At 40.6% G+C, this 17,972-nt stretch overlaps 2 protein-coding genes across 3 annotated transcripts; both read left to right on the forward strand.

Moving 5' to 3' along the window:
• The first annotated feature begins 1,545 nt into the window (after nucleotides 1-1,545).
• On the forward strand, nucleotides 1,546-11,356 carry LOC109623983 (rhombotin-1-like). Its single transcript, XM_020078463.2, has 5 exons — nucleotides 1,546-1,971; nucleotides 2,615-2,828; nucleotides 6,667-6,792; nucleotides 7,102-7,210; nucleotides 11,113-11,356. The coding sequence occupies exons 1-4, from the start codon at nucleotides 1,950-1,952 to the stop codon at nucleotides 7,205-7,207; spliced, it is 468 nt and encodes a 155-aa protein (XP_019934022.1). The 5' UTR covers nucleotides 1,546-1,949; the 3' UTR covers nucleotides 7,208-7,210; nucleotides 11,113-11,356.
• A 1,465-nt stretch (nucleotides 11,357-12,821) lies between these two features.
• ric3b (RIC3 acetylcholine receptor chaperone b) lies at nucleotides 12,822-17,879 on the forward strand. Of its 2 annotated transcripts, none has more exons than XM_069527972.1 (6): nucleotides 12,822-13,075; nucleotides 13,860-14,080; nucleotides 14,655-14,733; nucleotides 15,701-15,794; nucleotides 16,186-16,316; nucleotides 16,632-17,879. In XM_069527972.1, the coding sequence occupies exons 1-6, from the start codon at nucleotides 12,955-12,957 to the stop codon at nucleotides 17,123-17,125; spliced, it is 1,140 nt and encodes a 379-aa protein (XP_069384073.1). In that variant the 5' UTR covers nucleotides 12,822-12,954; the 3' UTR covers nucleotides 17,126-17,879. The 2 variants fall into 2 exon arrangements, with proteins under 2 accessions (XP_069384073.1, XP_069384074.1); XM_069527973.1 differs by having other exon boundaries at nucleotides 12,839-12,978.
• Nucleotides 17,880-17,972: the final 93 nt, after the last annotated feature.

Consider the following 17,972-nt stretch of genomic DNA (forward strand, 5'->3'; position numbering starts at 1 on the left):
CCCCTCTATTACCTGAATTAAACTTTTCAATGACATAGCTGAGCAGTCAAAAGCTCCACCCCAAATGTCGACCTTGAGTTGTGAATGTTTAATCAAGCTCAGATTTTCCATTAATGTTTCTTTGTCAGATAATTGACAGTAAGCAAGACATCCCATAATGGCCCAATGATGAGAAAAGTCTTATCTCTTGCAAAATCACACAAGGACCAAACCAGAGGAACCATGACCAAACCATATAAAACTTCTAATTTGCTGTGATCACTAATTCCCCTGTCTTTCTATTCATGATGAGCAAATACAAGAATCACAAGCAAAGTGCTTCAGGAGAGAAGCTTGACTGATGGTGACAGAGCTTGAACTCCCAGCAGGGGAGATCACTGCATGGGGGGGAAGGTCGTTTGCTCCGATCACTGGACTGGGCGGGAAAATCTGTGGAAGATAAACAAGTGACAGTTTAATATACAAGCCTTCCTATGACATGCAGTGGATTTGTGTTGAGACACAGACTTAAGCTGATGGAAGGTTTGTGGTTTTATGCATCTCTGTATAATCAAGCACCATTTGCACATTTAATCTTGTAACAATATGGTAACTCATATTCAGCACAGCACCAATAGCACTACTACCATTTACCAGTGCCGAGGTGTCCTTGAACAAAGCCCCTTGAGGGGCCAGCTGTGTTTATCAGAAGACGGAACAGCACCTGAAGTCTGCATCAACTACAACCAGCTGTGTGGAAGGGGTGCGTTTGCAAGGTTAAAAACATACTCTCATTTTTTTCATTTTCATGTGTGCAACCCAGTGACCACACTAGACACTGGTCAGCAATAAAACCAGTAACCACTGCCAATACTGTGGTGTTGTAGGCTTTTTGGTACATACACCATACAGTTGGCTGAAATTCCTACAAAAACCAGAATGCAAGCAAATTGATTGTGATCCTTCGTTTCATGGTTAGAGGCCATTATAATCATTCATTATTAATGGCTCATTCATAAAACCAGAACTTACATCTTTTAGACTCTTTAAGCTGGTGCTGCAATCCTCTCACCCTCATCCTGAGCTATTATCACTTTTCTACTTAAAAATAAAACATCCTGAACCTATATGTCACACACACGTAGACGAACTCATGCATGCACGCGCCCGGAAAGGGGAGCCTTGCATCTGCGGTGCTGCACACACACACACACACACACACGCACGCACGCACGCACACACACACACACACACACACACACACACACACACACACACACACACACACACACACACACACACACACACACACACACACACACACACACACAGAGCTTTACAGGGCGCCCCGGAGATAATTGGTGTCCTTGGAGTTGAATAAGCTCATTCTGAAACACCTCAGGCCCGAGCTGTCCTGGTGTGTATTGAATAATTGATTCGGAGAGGGAGAAGGGCCGCTCACTATCAGATCCGAGCATAATGACTTTATATAATTAGCACGCAGCGTTGAAAGAACCGTTTGACTGTGGGAGTTTTTTTGCAGAGAGAGGAGGAGGAAGAGGAGGAGGGAGCAGTGTGGAGGTCCAGTGTGAGCAGAGCAGCTTCATTCTCATTTGAGGGGAGCAGCCGCAGCCTGAGTGCGCACACACAGAAATGCTTATGCACTGACATCAGCTGAGATAAAGCGCAGCCTGCTCCTGATTTGAGGACAACAGGGTGATAAACCCGGGGACGCACTTTTCATCCATCCACGGTTGGGTGGATGATTTTTACGCAAGGAGAGCGACTCTGTCTCTGATTCTTCTCTTCTTTTCTTCGAGAACTATGAGGAGCGGAGCTGCGACTTTGAGGGACTCCTGCTTGTGATTCATACAGAGTCACAGAAAAGAAGCTCAGTGTTTGTTTGGCAGGAGAAGAAGAAGGAGGCTGGTTTTTCTCCTGCTGTTGGACTCTTCTCGTTTTCTCGAGGGATGGTGCTGGACAAGGAGGAGAGTGAGTGGAAAGATACATTTCTGTTGAACTCATGAATACTTAACACCCAGTGAACAATTTATTAGGCACACATGTACAATGAAGTGCAGTCTAATATAAGTGTCTTGCCATAGCTAAGGTTTTGGTCACACTGTCATAGAGGTGTTAATTTAATGATGTACCAGCACTGATGCCATATTTTACCAGTAACTGACTGTATATGTTTCCCTATAAACAAAGGCAGATGTTTTCAAGTGAAACTTGAAAAGTTAGCTATGAAGTTATACAGAACTGGAAATGTTTATGTTCTTATACCTTCCCTGTGTTTTTAGACATCTCACCAGTACATATTCTGACAGGGGACTTGTAGCTATTGTTGCATCTAAAGTGTCCTTACTGTTTATTTTAAATGAGATAGCACTATAACATTTACTGTAGTGACATGTACACATGACTGTAGCCTAGAGAATTAATATTGATCAAAGTGTTTCTTTTCTCATCTCACATCTCCTGTGACACTGAAAACATTATGCCTTTAATATTCTTCTTCTCTTATGTTCTTATAAATTCAGTTATTAATTATGGACTTCAGTCATGTTGCCAAGCTCTCAAATCCCCCTTTGTCTGTTTTCGTCTGTCTACCTGCTGGACCGTCTCCTGCAAGGTGTGTCTCTCGTGTCCCTCCAGTCCAGAGAGAAGCCGAGGGGCTGTGCCGGCTGCAATGGCAAGATCCGAGACCGCTTCATGCTGCAGGCGCTGGACAGGTACTGGCATGAAGACTGTCTGAAGTGCGCCTGCTGTGACTGCCACCTGGGCCGCATGGGCTCCACCCTATACACCCGGGCCAACCTCATCCTCTGCCGCAGGGACTACCTGAGGTAACCTTAAACTTTCTACAGGTGCATCAGGAGGATATGGAAAATGACTGGGTGCAACAAGCAGCTTTGAAACAAATCAAGAGGTTGAGTGCAGAATTTGCAGTGTACAATCAATGGGGAGATCGATACTGTAAAAGATGAGAAGTGCTTGCTGAAGCAGATTGTTGTGACTATAGATCCACACAGGGTCCAAGTAAAAGAGCGTAGTTTGATAATGGAGGTTATCAAGGAAGCTGTTGGAACAGAGATGTTAACTTAAATCTGCATGAGAGCCTCCCATTGACAGCCCAGTGGAAATTAAATGGACAAATATAAACATTCATGTATAATGGCAACACTAAACAATAAAGCTTTCTATCAAAAACAGTACAGGCAGCCAAACTGTACAAAATCACAAATAATATCGACTGTTCACAGATGTTTTTACCCCTAACATGGCCACATTGTAAAGTTTCTGATAACACCTCGATGAACAAATGCACTTTGAGTTGAGTTTTACCCATATTTAGTTATGCTACTGAAGTCTGTTTTGAGTCAACATGTTATATCTGCACTTATCTTAGTCATCACACATTTCCCCGGCTTCTTCTGTACTTGAAAATAGTTCATCTCCTGCATGGACATGTTTTTGGCTAACCATGTATCAAAAACACAATTATTACATTCCTAAAAAATTGATCTGGTTTGAAGAAGAGTTGATGAGAAAAAACAACAGTGCACTGTGAGTTGACATAGTCTGGACTCAAACTAAGCTGTTTTATTGAACAGTAACAGAAGATATTTCAGCATGTTTCAAGTATTAGTTAAAGAACTCAAAACCACAACAGTGCAGTGTGCGGTGGATGATTGCTCAAGTCTCTCCTTTAATAAGTTTGACTTATATCAGATAGTTTTCAGTGAAAACAGAAGAAACTGGTGAAATTGGTATGAAACAGCTAAGGAAACAGACATGAACGTTCAGTAAGGAAATAAAGTGCAACAATTTCAGGATGCTCAGGAATAGGGTTAGAGTTGGTAGTTTATTTAGCTTCCTTCAAATTGAGCTTGTGGTTAAAGACATAGGAAGTCATGTACACACGCTGCCACTATAGGCACCAGCAAGATGGATGCTAATATTGGTATCCAGAAGCCACAGAGGCTAACAAATTGGCAAGCTGGCAGTAACATAATTCAGAAAATACAAAGGCATAATGAGAGAAGGCAAAGATGAGGCCATTTGTTATATCAACACTTTCCTTATGAAATGTTATAAAAATAGAAACAAAAATGCTATACAATATATACTAATGAATTAACTTATCCAATACAATTTGGCATTTCTGGAATTACCAGTAAACACGTCACAACTTGTGAATTCTGTTTTCAGAACACTCTGGGGTTCGAGGTCGTGAATGCCACAATTGGGGCCTTTACATGGTCTCCTCACATGACCATGGTGAACACAGCCCCATTAGAAGGCACCATTCATGTCTTGGATCAGGACCAAGTAACATCCTGCTTTTTACTAGTGGCCTGACAACTACTCCCAGTGGTTGAAGAGAATCACATCACTTACTTAATTAAATGAAAACCACTTATAAGTGTTAATTTGTGAGTTATGTGGTTCGTAGTAGATGGACTTAATGAAGCCAGGCTAGCTGTTTCCCTCTGTTTCCAGTCTCTGTGCTAAGCTAAGCTAATCCACTGCTGTTAGCAGTGTCAGCCAGATGTTTAGTGGTATCAGCTAAATTAGCAAGTAAGGATATTTCCCAAAATGTCAAACTATTGCTTACAATAGTACAAAAGTACAAAAGTCCAAGTAACGGAAGCAACACGCTGATGTGTCCAGTATGTTTAACTATCTACAATGCAGATGTGGAAGTCAATCACATTTTAAGGCACTTTAAACACTAACAACCCTTCAGATAGAAATACATATTTTAGATTGTGTCAATATCTCATGTTTAAAACCTGTGGCGAGAGGTTTTTCAGGATCTGACCTTTCGTGATGCAATATACAATATATTGAGGAAGTGTGGTTGAAATAAACTTGGATTTTAAACACATTTCCACTTTAACAATCTATAGGGCATGAATCTTGATGTCACTATGTTCTATTCAAACTGAGATCTCCTGAGGGTTATATAGCCTTCATTTTCTTGCCTGGAGTAATGACGTCTGGTGTTAGGTCAGCAGGAGAACTCCTGATATCTCAGCCACATTGCTGAACTCATGTGTTAGTCTCATGTACAATCCAGCTGGATTTGGTTGGAGTTAAGTCTCTCATTAGCTGCACTGCACTTAAGAGACCAAAACCCCTTTTGACAGTTAAATTGGCTAGATTGCCTCCTGTTTTCCTCATCATTGTGAGGCTGCAGACCGAAAGCCTTTGAAGAGCAGGATTAAAACCATGTGATTTCTTTTAATTGGACCATTAGTAGAGAATTAGCATTGAGCTTCACGGCCTCGTTAAGGAGGGGGAAAGACCCACCAGGTGCCTGTTCAGGACTCAGGCTTGTTAGATCCGAACATTCTGTTAATTAGGCGTTGCTTTTGTTCCCGAGTTGTTAGTCACTCGTTTGATGACGTTTTCCATTTATCGTCCGAGGCTGTGGGATACACATGCTTGATGCTTTTCCTACCACCTTCTGTCCTTTTTCAATCTCAAGCCTCCTTTTCTATTTGGCCTCTAATGGAATATGGAAATCGGCAACGGTAACTTACACCGTCATGTGTGTCAGGCTCTCAGGGAGCCATTTGTTCGTTCTTTTAGAGGTGAATGAGAGGTGAAGCAATTTGTGGCAGGTCAGCTCTGAGTCACCGAGTATTAAAAACAACGCAGGGTTTGTTCTCAGGTAGGTTGAGGACAAAGTTCAAATGCCGTCACATAAATTGTTAGTTTAGAAAAGTGTGATAAATTGTCTCGCAGATTCTTGTGTGTCACGTCATAATAACGTCCTGCGGGGCAAGAAAAAAACATGCATCTGGTTCTTAAAGCAAAGTGACAGTTCCATATAAATCATGAGATTTTCATATCAGGGAATCTCCATTTTCCCTTTCGTCAGCTGGTATTTTGAAGTAGTGATCCAAGTTAAATCCAAGCTTATGACAGATTTTACAGTTAATGTTCTGCAAACTCACCTTTTTTTAAGTAAATACAGGAGTTGTACAAGTGTTGTTTTGTTTTATAAGAATAAATGCTACATTCACTGCATTTCAGAAAAATCTGTGAGAAATGTATCTGCTAATGATTTTCTATAGAGATGTTATTGTTGTACAGTAAAATTACTTTTAATTATGATTATTTACACTTGATTTATTTTACAGAATGAATGGGTCTCACAATACAATACACGTACACATACATCCTAAAATAAAGAAAAGAATAAAAATAAATAAGAGAATGAAATAATGGTGAAAAATACAAAAAGCTTTGACGTTAGCAAGAGTGTGATAATCATGTGAAAGAAAATCAGTATTTAAATTAAAGGGCCACATTAGCCATTAGCTGGCTGATTGTTCCAAGATTTACACCCTTTTTTATGTGCATGATGGTGATTTTCCTCCTCAGGAATTACAGGGTTGATGTGAATGTTTTTTCTACATGGCTGCTTGTGTCTGTACAATAAGATGTGAGTGCTACATTAGTTTGCAATAGAGCAGCAGTAGCCAGCAATAATCTGTAGGAAGCGCAGTGTAGTACACAACAGTGTGCATGAGCAGATTCAGGGAGTTGTTGAACTACTTTTGAGGCTCTTTCTTTTTAAAGTTTCTTTTTCTCTCTTTACAGCCGCTGTGTGAAATGTGTCTAAGTGTGTCCTGACTACATGTCTGCTTGTTGCCCTCTGTGCCTCTGCAGGCTCTTCGGGGTGACGGGGAACTGTGCAGCCTGCAGTAAGATGATCCCTGCTTTTGAAATGGTGATGAGAGCCAGGGACAACGTCTACCATTTAGATTGCTTCGCCTGTCAGCTCTGCCGCCAGAGGTAAGATTAGGGGAGCAATTAGCCAGGGTGATCAAATTCAGTCGACGGAGGTGTACTAGTCATCATGAGACTATTACCACTGCATTGTAATCAGACCACGGTGAAATGTACTGCCCAGTTTAAAGCCTCCAGGGGTTAAGGGCTTTGTATGTAACTTCAGGCAGTCATCATGCAAGATTAATTTTCTGATTATCATAGCAGTGGATGTATTCTGAAGATATGCCTGAAATGCTCCTCTGGGATCTCATGATTTACTTCAGCTCCAGCAAGAACCAAGACCCAGTTCCATATTCTTATTCCTCTCTGCAGATTTTGCGTGGGAGACAAGTTTTTCCTCAAGAACAACATGATCCTGTGCCAGCTGGACTATGAAGGAGGCCATCTTAATGGCAGCACTGAGAGGCAGCCTCACTAAGAGGTAATATTCTGATGATGATAAATTACCGCTCCAGACAGCTGCTCTGACAGTTTGAACTAAACCATGCACCCTGATATCTGGGAGGCATACAAGTGAACTCTCAAGCTCATCGAGTATATGACCACGTGCACACACATGAATCCATGCCAAGATATGCTGTAGAATATTATCTTTGAAAACCTCTGCATTACGTCACATTTAGCACAGATGAATAATGTACATGTGTTGAGTTTTAGTGCAGCTAATAAAATGGATTGATGGCTGATAATACATATTGTGTTGTTGCCAGCTCTGCGAACCACATAGTTCAAGCTCATGTATCAGGTTTTATTTGAAACATATAGCATAACTTTCAAGCATATACATATATATATATATATATATATATATATATACTATTGATGCAAGTAACTTACTTACATACAAATGTTTTTTTACATTATACTTACGTTTTTGCCTGTTTTAGCTTAGCAGCAGCACTGTTGAGCCTCAACCCAGTTGAGTTGAACAGTTTTTTAGCACGTGGATACTGTTATACTTCGTTTACTCCAAAATTAAAGGGTATACTCAGGTTTTTTAAATTTGGGTAAGCCAGCATAAAAGACTCAAAGCCAGATGTTAGTTGGTTTTTTGACCAGTGGAAAATGAGCTTTAGTTTAAAAAACAAAAAAAAAAACATATTGTTTGTCAGGAGTTGGTGGAGAACCAAATTGAGCTACAACGACAGTAAAAGTTTGGACATAGATTCAACAGGTAGTGAAAAAAACCAACCTCACATTAATGACAATGCTCCATATTGGCTGAATATGTAAAAAATAAAAAACTCTCTGCAACAACTTTATGAGGCAAAACTTTGTCAGATGATTGCTTTCCTACAAGTTAAGAGATTTTCCAGCCCATGAGTAGCTCGGAAACTGTAAATCTCATCATGTTAAATGCTGTGGACGGTTCATGCTGATTGCAGTAGTCAGTTTGTGTTTAGCATTACATCTCTGCAATATTTTACCATACAGCATCTGCAGAGACTGATGGGTCTGAAGGATCCAAAGTTATCGGCTACATGTGAAACTGTACAAATTAAACCACAACCCAGAAAAAAATTACATATTTCACTGCAGAAAAGCCATCAGACAACGAAGAGCTTAAAATACACCATTATTCTAAATCTTCACATCAGACAGTGACTCCTTCCAAAGACACTCCACATTTATCATATTTGCTCAAATAAATTGTGGACATGAGACTTCTCGGCTTAGAGGAAATGATGAATCAGAGTTAAACTGAGCTCCATTAGGTTTTTTGTTTGTGTTCCAAAATGAAGATCAAGTATTTTTCTGAATGTCGTGTGGTGGCATAGCTCTCTATTCTCTGGTTATGAGAAATGGTTGGATTTACAGAGAAAGAAATAGTGGCTAGTCTAACAACAGAGCCAAGTAAAGCAAGAGCGGAGGCCAGCATTTCCCATGTGTTCTGGAAGTGGTTGACCAATCACAACAGAGTGGGCCAGCTGGCCAATCAGAGCAGACTGGGCTTCATCAGGTCTTAAAGAGACAGGATCTAAAATCAAGTGTTTCAGACAGAGGCTGAAAAGAGGAGCCGCAGTACTATGAGGAAAGCGATGTGTTTTCTGAACATTAGAGGATGGAAACCTTTTCAATCAATAACCCAAATTAAATTATGAACTTGAATATGAACAGAATAAATAGAATAAACAAAACAGACCTATGCGGTTAATCTTTTTTGCGATGACATCACTACCTAACCTCATCACTTAACAACATACTGTATATGCTGTGTGCTGCTGTGGTTGTAACTCAATGATAGTGGATTATTGAGGGTGAGCTGTTTGTCCAGAGAAAGATGAGCTCATCAACATCACATCCCAGGCAGAGTGTCATGGGATTTAACTGAATCACATGTTTCTAGCTTCCTCCTATGTGCCTCTTGATGGGTGTGTGAGCAGTGGTCCACTGTGAGGGAAGATTTTGGAGTTAGACGTTAGTGAAGCAAATACCACAGAATCCACAGATATGAAGGTTTCGGGGTTTTGTCCAGTTCCGAAACGTTCCCTGAAGCCACAAGCAACCCAACCAATCATTATAATCCTAACTGAACTGCAATTCATAAGATACACAGCACAACACTGGACACTTTTACTTTTGGTTACAAGTCATCCAGGGTTCATGCTGAAACAATGTTTTGAATTTTTTTTTCCAAAATAAAAGTCCTGATTCATGTTAAAGGGACAGTTCACCCAGAAAGGAAAATCCACTCATTATCCACTCAGCACTATGTCAATGGAGAGGTGGGTGAAGTGTTTGAGTCCACAAATCACCTTTCGTTGTAGAGGTAAACAGCATTGCAGCCAAATCCAATACAATCTAAGTAAATGGTGACCACTTCTTCAGACGTAAAAAAAGACAGACAACCTATAATGCCTCCGTACTGCTGTTGTGGTGTCATCCAAGTCTCCAGAAGCCCAGACATTTACACCATGTTTTTTCATTTTTGGGTGAACCATCCCTTTAAGACATGACCAACCCTGGAGGTTTAAGTTGCTCTCATTGTTAATTAAGGTATTGAGGTATTGTCCGATGTTTGTTCGCTGTATTTTGTGTTTGGAGTTTGTCAAGTGGGACTCTACTTTAGAAATGTAGCCCCAACATTGCACTTTTGATAAAATGTCTACAGTGAAGGTGTTTCTGCCTCCAGATTTATTTTCAAAAATACTGCACAACTGCATTTCTTGTGTTACTTAAAGTTTGACCACAATATCAGTGAAATCTCTTCATGAAACATGATAAATAACAAGATAAATAACTTTTCTTGTAACAATTTCTGACACATGGACTCATAGATATTTGCATAGAGAGCAGGTGGACTCAAAATGTAGGAGGAGGCGAGAGGCACATTGGCCTAGCAGGAAACAAAAAGCCAAACTCAAACACATGAAAAAAACAAGGCAGGGAAAAAAACAATCTGATAACACCTGAGACAAAACTGACAGAGACTAAGACAGCAACTAAAGAGACGCCTCGACAAAGACAGACGAGAGGACTTAAATACAAACTGAACTGATGACAAACTGGAGACAGGTGGCACAGGACAAACAGGTGAAACAAATCAAGGCAACACAACTGGAGGGAGACACACAAAGGCAGGAAGTAAACAACAACGAGGGAGATCAGAATTTAAAAATAAAACAGGAAACACAGAATGAAACACAAATGTAAACGGAATGAAACAGAATGAAACACAAATCTTTAAACAAGGAAACACAGGTAAAAGTCAAATAACCGAAAGAGTCAGTCCAACAAAAAACAAAAATGAATTATCCAAAAGTCCAGAGTCATGACAAAATAAAAATAATCATAATGTTGATTCACACAAGTAAAATCAGAAAAGAGTAATAAGTAGTAGGTGTTCTAGAGTGAGCGTTTCAAACAATGGGATGGTGTGTGTGTGTGTGTGTTTCTCTGTGTGTGTGTTTTTGAGGGAGTTAACTCAAAGTGTGTGTGATCAGGGTGATGAAGGAACATGTCACTCATTGGAGCTCACTGATGTGTTCATGCTGTTTGGACAACAGCAGAGCTTTGTGGCACCAAGGAGAGATAATACTCGAAAGTTAATTGTTGGAATAATTGACAATAGGAAAAATAAAGAATACTGCCATGCTACATACATATCTTTGAAATATAGTAGAATTTAAATGTATTATTTTTTCCAAAAAGATAAAAAAAAATTAATCAACTTTAGAAAGTAATACATCACACAAACAATGAATTCATAATCTTTACCACAGTTTGTGGAAAGACTAATAAACTCTCTGTTGCTCCAACATTGACAAAAGTTGTTATTGAATGTCTAATGGAGCTGTTGTTTGTTTTCTTCTCTCCCTACAGATCAGAGCAGGACGACTGTGATCAGTGGTTTCCTGTCTCGGACTGATCCCTGATGGGACACGTTTCCAGCAGCTCACGTTTGAACCCTCTGTGATGGAGCTGCACTGTAACCAGCCTGAACATGGATATTTGTGATGAGACAGACCCGGATGGAATAATGAAACTGTGAGGAGGATATTTTCCAGAGCACTTCATGTGGACTGGGATGGGATTCTACCCCCCCCCCCTCTTCATTCAACAAAAATAGACTGAACTTATGCTTGCAAATAAAGTCAGTTGCTCCAAAGCTGAAACACTAGAAGGATGGCGTGAAGCCAGTCAGGCCACACATAGCATCAACCAAGTCATCCATTAGAGGAAAATCCAGAGTTCCCAGTGATGTCCAATCATTCTGCCTCCTCTCACTGAGCTGTGTTTTTGTGGTGAACTCCACCCGTCTGGCACGAAGGACGCCCCAAATCAAACTGAAACATATTTGCAAATACAGTTTGGTTCAGCTCAACAAACTGAGGAGGATCCACTGTTTTATCTCTTCGCTTCTCGACTCTGAAGGCTCGAGTGGGACTTCAAACCCGCTGTAGCCTTATTTCCACTCTGGTCTCAAAGTGTTATTTTTTTTCATGACTAATAAAAGAGAATTTTAATTTCGGTTTGTGTGCTCATTATTTATGCTCTGACATGAGGCAGGAAATAATATAATGGAGATGAACAGACCTGTTCATGTTATTTAGTAAGACACAGAACAGATCTGGGAACCAAAACTTTGGAAAGGTTTAGTGGAAATACTCAGCATCCATAGGGAGAAAAGAAATGTGCGGAGAAAATCCTTTTTCCCTGTCCGTTTGTTTGTTGGTTTGTTTTTTGTAGACTTTCGGAGAAACTACTCAACCGATTTCCATGATATTTTGCAGTAGGATACATTATAGTTCAGAGAAGAATCTTTTAAATTTAAGTGTAGATCCAGAACTTTTTATTCAATTTAACAAAACTTGGACAAATCCTTGAAAGCTTTGGCTAAATGGATGTGAAATTTCCCGATGAAAGTTAATAAGTGGATTACACCCTGATCTTCCTGAGTTTTATTTAAATAATATAATTAAAACAACTGTAGCTTCCAAATAAATTAAATGGTTTATTTTTCATTTGCTTTTTGATTTTGAATTTCATAAAATGTTTCAAATAAACTTTCATAATGAACAAATTAGCAAAATAACATAAAGCATAATGAACAAATAGAAATAGATGTATAACGACAGGGGTTTTGAACATAGTGTCACAAAAACACACTGATTGTAGAAAATAAAACATATATAATTAAGACAAAAATCTAGAATAAGCCTCAAAATTAAATCAATCTACCATATTTGGTGCAGAGATTGAATGATGTGACCGCTCTTCTATTAGAGGAAGTAGACAATGATCAGATAAAGATGATTTACTTTTTAGCAATTAACATAAAGCTAAACTTGTAATTAGCTTGATTATCTCTTTAATTACGTTGTTTAAAACCCTGTATACAAACAAATATTGCAGATACAAGTGATATCAAAGTTGATCAAAACACACAGATAAAGAAAATAAGAAAAAAGCATTCGCTTCATTATTTGCTGTGACGTCAAACTGTCCGCTGTGACAGAAGCCTGTTTTGAAACACGGTCCTTTAGCGACACCCAGCGGTGAAACCTGCTCATTACAGCCGCGGTCTACTTCCGTTGCCTCGGTCAACACAAGGAAGTTGATCCGTGGATCCAGCGGCCGTCTCCTCCTCGGTCCTCCCCGCGAGCACCGCGCACATCCCGGCGCTCGTCCTCTCACCGGCCCGGCGACCCTCCACCCGTCGCCATGGCGATGTCCACGTTTCAGAAGGTGACCCTCGCGACGTGCCTCGCGCTGTGCGTCGCGCTGCTGCTTCCCAAAATGCTGCTGTCGCGAGGGAGGAAGGATGCTGCGGAGCGGCCGGAGGGTGCGTCACCATCACCGGCCTGGAACACGTCCTCCCCCGGTGTGCGGTGGCTCACCGGGGGAGGATGGAGGCTTCTCATTTACTGACTGATTTCAGAGCAGTGGCTTCATGTTTGTTGGTTTTTGTGTTTAAAGCAAAACGTGTGCAGGACATGAATGTAGATCATCGTTAGTGCAGTTACACTGTCCTCCCTGCGGAGGGCGCCAAACGCACGATCTGAAAACAATATAAAATATGTATAAAATACAGGAAATATACGTCCAGGTAAAACTAGCAGCTTATGCCATTTATTACATTTATAATACTTAATTATCTGAAGGTAAAAAAGGTTCTAAATGAAATGTTACAGTACCAATATTTTAATTTAAAATACTGTACCCGTGTACATTAGCTGTCAGAAAAAATCTATTAAAAATCTATATTCAATATATTTTTTTATATATAGTTATTTTTTCTAAAACCACACAGTAATTTCATTACAACCAGTCTGATGTCATTTTGCGTCAGGGTTAACTTTTCAACTGAAAGGGAGAAATGAGCATCTAGAGAGCTACAATGTTGAACATGGTGATGGTTTAGTATTAAAAAAAACATAGTCTTGTTCTCAGGCTTGGCGACGTGAACACACCCATATTAATCACCCTGTTCGATTATTATTGTTATTACTGTGTATACAGCAGATTCCTGGACATTCCTTCTGCTTTATACTGTCTCTGTCTCTCTGCTGTTATTATTGTGATATCATTTTCATATTTCCTCTTCACCTGTCTTCTCCTTCTTTCAGGTTCAGGCCGTTTACCTCCCATGATGCACCGTCAGATGGCCCCGGAGGGCCGGGGCCAGAAGGCTGCGGGCAGCGGCTACTCCAGAGCCCACAACCCAGAGGCCTTAACCAAGGCGAAGGGAACAGGAGTGGGGACAGGAGGCAAATCCAACCTGGCGGGACAGATCATCCCTGTGTATGGCTTCGGGATCTTATTCTACATCCTCTACATACTGTTCAAGGTGAAACACTGCAGACACAATACACAGCTGCTGAGTAATGAGCTTTTAATTTCATTTGATTGTATTTTAAAAATGCACCTACTCAAAAGATACTGGTACACATTAATATGGTTAAACCGTCAAATACTCACAAATACAACAGAAAACCACTCTGTGGACTGAGTCCTGCAGTCTTTACTTTTATAGTTTCAGAAAGAAAACTGCCTCTCCACAGGCCAGACAAACAAACAGGCAGGTTTAGAACAGACTCTGCACTGGTAATGCTTGGTGATATAGCACATAACTGACATACATCAGATTTGTAAACTATTTTTTTGTGTATCAAGTGTTTGTAATTCTCTGATTTTAAAGAAGTATTTTTAAAAATCTATTTCAGAAATCAGTCTTTAAACTTACACTTAAAATGTGACATTTATTGTAATGGTTATTGTGTGAAACGTTTTATTTTGATATCATTTGTGGTCATATCGCCCAGTGCAGAGAAACATAAAGTGTGGATGTGGTTTGACCACAGACAGACACTTTGCTGTGAGGTTCTTTGAGATTTTTAACCCTGTTATTGTCTCCCTGTCAGATCACATCTAAAGGCAACAACAAACCGTCAGAGAGCAGGTTTCCTTCAGTCCGCTCGGAGAACATGAAGAGGAAGATCAGTGAGTACATTCAACAACAGTTATACTCGTTCTTTTAGCAGCTTTCAGAACATGCTTCCATCTCAGTTGTTAATTATTGAGCCCTGAGCACCTGCACTGCAGCTCTGTGATGTTTGTTTCTGACAGTTGCACTTTCAGTTTGTGATCACATATAGGTCTTTTTTTATTTAGTTTGAATGCTCTTATTTTCTTAGATTTTTGGATAAAAGCATCAGCCAAGGGAATATAATATAATGTAATGTTATTTCCTGGGGATAATGTCCTGCAGTATTGCACAAATGGTTTCAATAGTTAAGATGTAATTGTGCGATGAATGACGTGAAAAATGTGATGAAAAAAAGAATTAACAGGTCATACATTCATCTACATCACAGAAAACTAAAGTACTAATCATGATCGCTCCGAATTTTGAAACCTTTTTAACTGGAGGGGATTTTCCATTTTTGCTGTCACTCATTAAAGGGAACATTTCTATGGAAATTAGTAGAAGCTTTTCTGTAGCTCCTTCTGTGTGTGTGTGTGTGTGTGTGTGTGTGTGTGTGTGTGTGTGTGTGTGTGTGTGTCTGTGTCTGTGTGTGTGTGTGTGTGTGTGTGTGTCTGTGTCTGTGTGTGTGTGTGTGTCTGTGTGTGTGAGTATATCACATTTGCGTTAGGTCATTTCCAGTCTCAGAAATCTTCCCGGCTGACGTGCACGTTCATCATCTTAGTGCATTAACGTAATGAGAAATAAATTAATGTTGGTTATTTTCTGGCATATTGATTCCTATAAAGTGTCAAACAGATGAATGGTTGTGCACTCCTGCTGTGAAAACTATACATTTTCTAAATCATTTCCCAGTCCACTCTTGTCTGTATTGTAGTTTTTCTGAGCTCAGATTTGTTTTTAAACTTATCTTATAGTTAAAATATTCATTTCCCAGATCAGACTCTGTTTTGACCTCCTGCTCTTTCCGTCTTCTCCCTCCAGCTGACTTTGAACTGTCTCAGCTGCAGGAGAAACTGAGGGAAACAGAGCTGGTGATGGAGAACATTGTTTCCAGTGCCCACGACGGCCCTGACAGGTGCCTGTGTGTCTGTGCTGAGGAGTCTTATCATCAGACGACCTCCTCCCTATGTCCCAACAGGAGCTCTTTAGTTTATCTGCTCATTCCACACATGCAAATGAATCCACAGCAATGATTGAGACCCTGTACAGACCTGGTATTAACATCCACCCTGGGTGATCCAGTCACTAGTGGTCAGAGCTGTGTGTCCTCTGCCACACATCAGGGACCTATCTTCATAGCTGTGCATTCATTCATTCAGTCAGTCAGTCCCTCCTGACTCCACTCACTCTGTCGTACAGGCACACACTCACACACAGACACAAGGGCACTTCATATCTAGGGGTAGGGCCAGGGGAGAGGAATTGGGGCAGGGCACTATATGTGATATTTTCTGTCTGTGGTGCAGGGTGAAGGGTGTGATGGCAGATCAGGAGAAGAGTCTCCTGCAGCAGCTGACGGAGATAACTCGGGTGATGCAGGAGGGACAGCTGATGGAGGGCATGACTCCAGAGAAGAAAGCCCAGGACAACTGGGAAGGTACCTGAACACAGCACACACTCAGCTGCTATTTCATAACGTTGCATAAAGAATAACAAAAGGCACAAAGCTCGACTCAGTACGCAGAACCCCGAGTCCAATAATCTGAGACCACTGTCTCTTTTGACCATCGCTGTATTTTCAAATACTTGATGACAAAGATCCTCATCAACACCTCAGAGGAGGTTTCCACATTATTTGAAACAACATTATCAGTCAATGATTCATTCAGCTTTTACAAAGAACTGAAAGAAATACAATGTGAATAGCTCTTTCAAACATGGAGAGCTTGACATGTCTCTTCATTTTCCTCAGATTATCCTGAGGAGCCTCAGCATCAGTACTGGGAACATTCTCGCTGCTGTTGTCAGCACAGTGAGCATCACCACGGTCCACACACAGAGACGGAGGCCGACAGGACCGAAGCTGCCGGAGGTGACTTGCTGGAAAACGTGCCTGCCGAGGACGTTACAGGCAGAGTGGAGGCCGAGGAGGCAGAGGACGTGAACACAGACGCTGTGAGAGAATCTGAGCTAACTGCAGGAAGTGAGGAGGACTCGAGGCTACAGAGTGAAAGTGAGAGGGTGACGCTGCATCAACACAAGGAGCGAGGGGGTCAAATTGATCTGGGCGTCCCAGAGAAAGAGCTGGCTGTCGTCCTAAAGGAACTGGAGCTCACGCTGAAGATGACGACCATGATGGAGCAGGAGAAGATGGAGGACCTCACCCGGCCTGTGGAGACAGAACCTGCTCACAGTCAGGTCAGACGGAGAAACAAGAGAAGGAGCGCAAAGAAAGCTGCACACTGACTCTAACATGACGCACATGAACTTGAGTCTGGTGTATGTGAGAAGAACTTCTTTTTTTTTTACATCTGTTCTCATCAGATGGACGGTAATGTGACAGTTGGTGATAGTTGTTTTTTTGTTAAAGTGAGTGAAGGAGAAATATGTGAACAGAGCAGTTTTTATCAATATCAGATTTATCTATCAGAGAAAAAAGAATACGTGGTATAAATATACTTGAGATGTTTAATTGGAAAAAGGGCAGTTTTCTGTAAAATGTCAAATGGGCAGAAATAAATGCAGTTGATGAAAACTGGATCTGTAAACAAAATAGTGATTGATTCGATTACATTACTGTAATTTACTGAGGGGACTTGTGCTCCCCCCACTGTTGTCAGCATGTGTGGACAAAATTCATTCTGAACTTCCTGCAGTCTTCACATCCCAGGTGGATATATTTACTATATATATTTATATTATTTATAAATTACTGACAAGGAACTTGTATTCACTTTAACAGCTTTAATGTGAGCAGACAATACGCTGCAGTAAATGTGAGGAAATGGGACAATGCATGTTGGACAGAAAGTGTCCCTGCTCTCCTTTAGACAGTGTTTGTGATAAACAAATCATTTCTGTACCAATATCAGTTTAACCTCTTCAGCTTGAAATTATTAAAGGTTCTTACTTTTATAAAACTTATTTATTCACTGTTCAGAAAAGCACCCGAAGACATCGGTGATTAAGATACTCTGAATAAAATGGTTACTCCAATTTCCTCGAGACTCTGTTTCAGTTATTTTACTCCAGACTGTCACAAGATTAAAATTGTCAACAAGCCGACTCTTGAGACTCTCACCGTTTGTAACCT

This window comes from Paralichthys olivaceus, chromosome 7 (genome assembly GCF_024713975.1).
Source record: "Paralichthys olivaceus isolate ysfri-2021 chromosome 7, ASM2471397v2, whole genome shotgun sequence".
NCBI lineage: Eukaryota > Metazoa > Chordata > Actinopteri > Pleuronectiformes > Paralichthyidae > Paralichthys > Paralichthys olivaceus.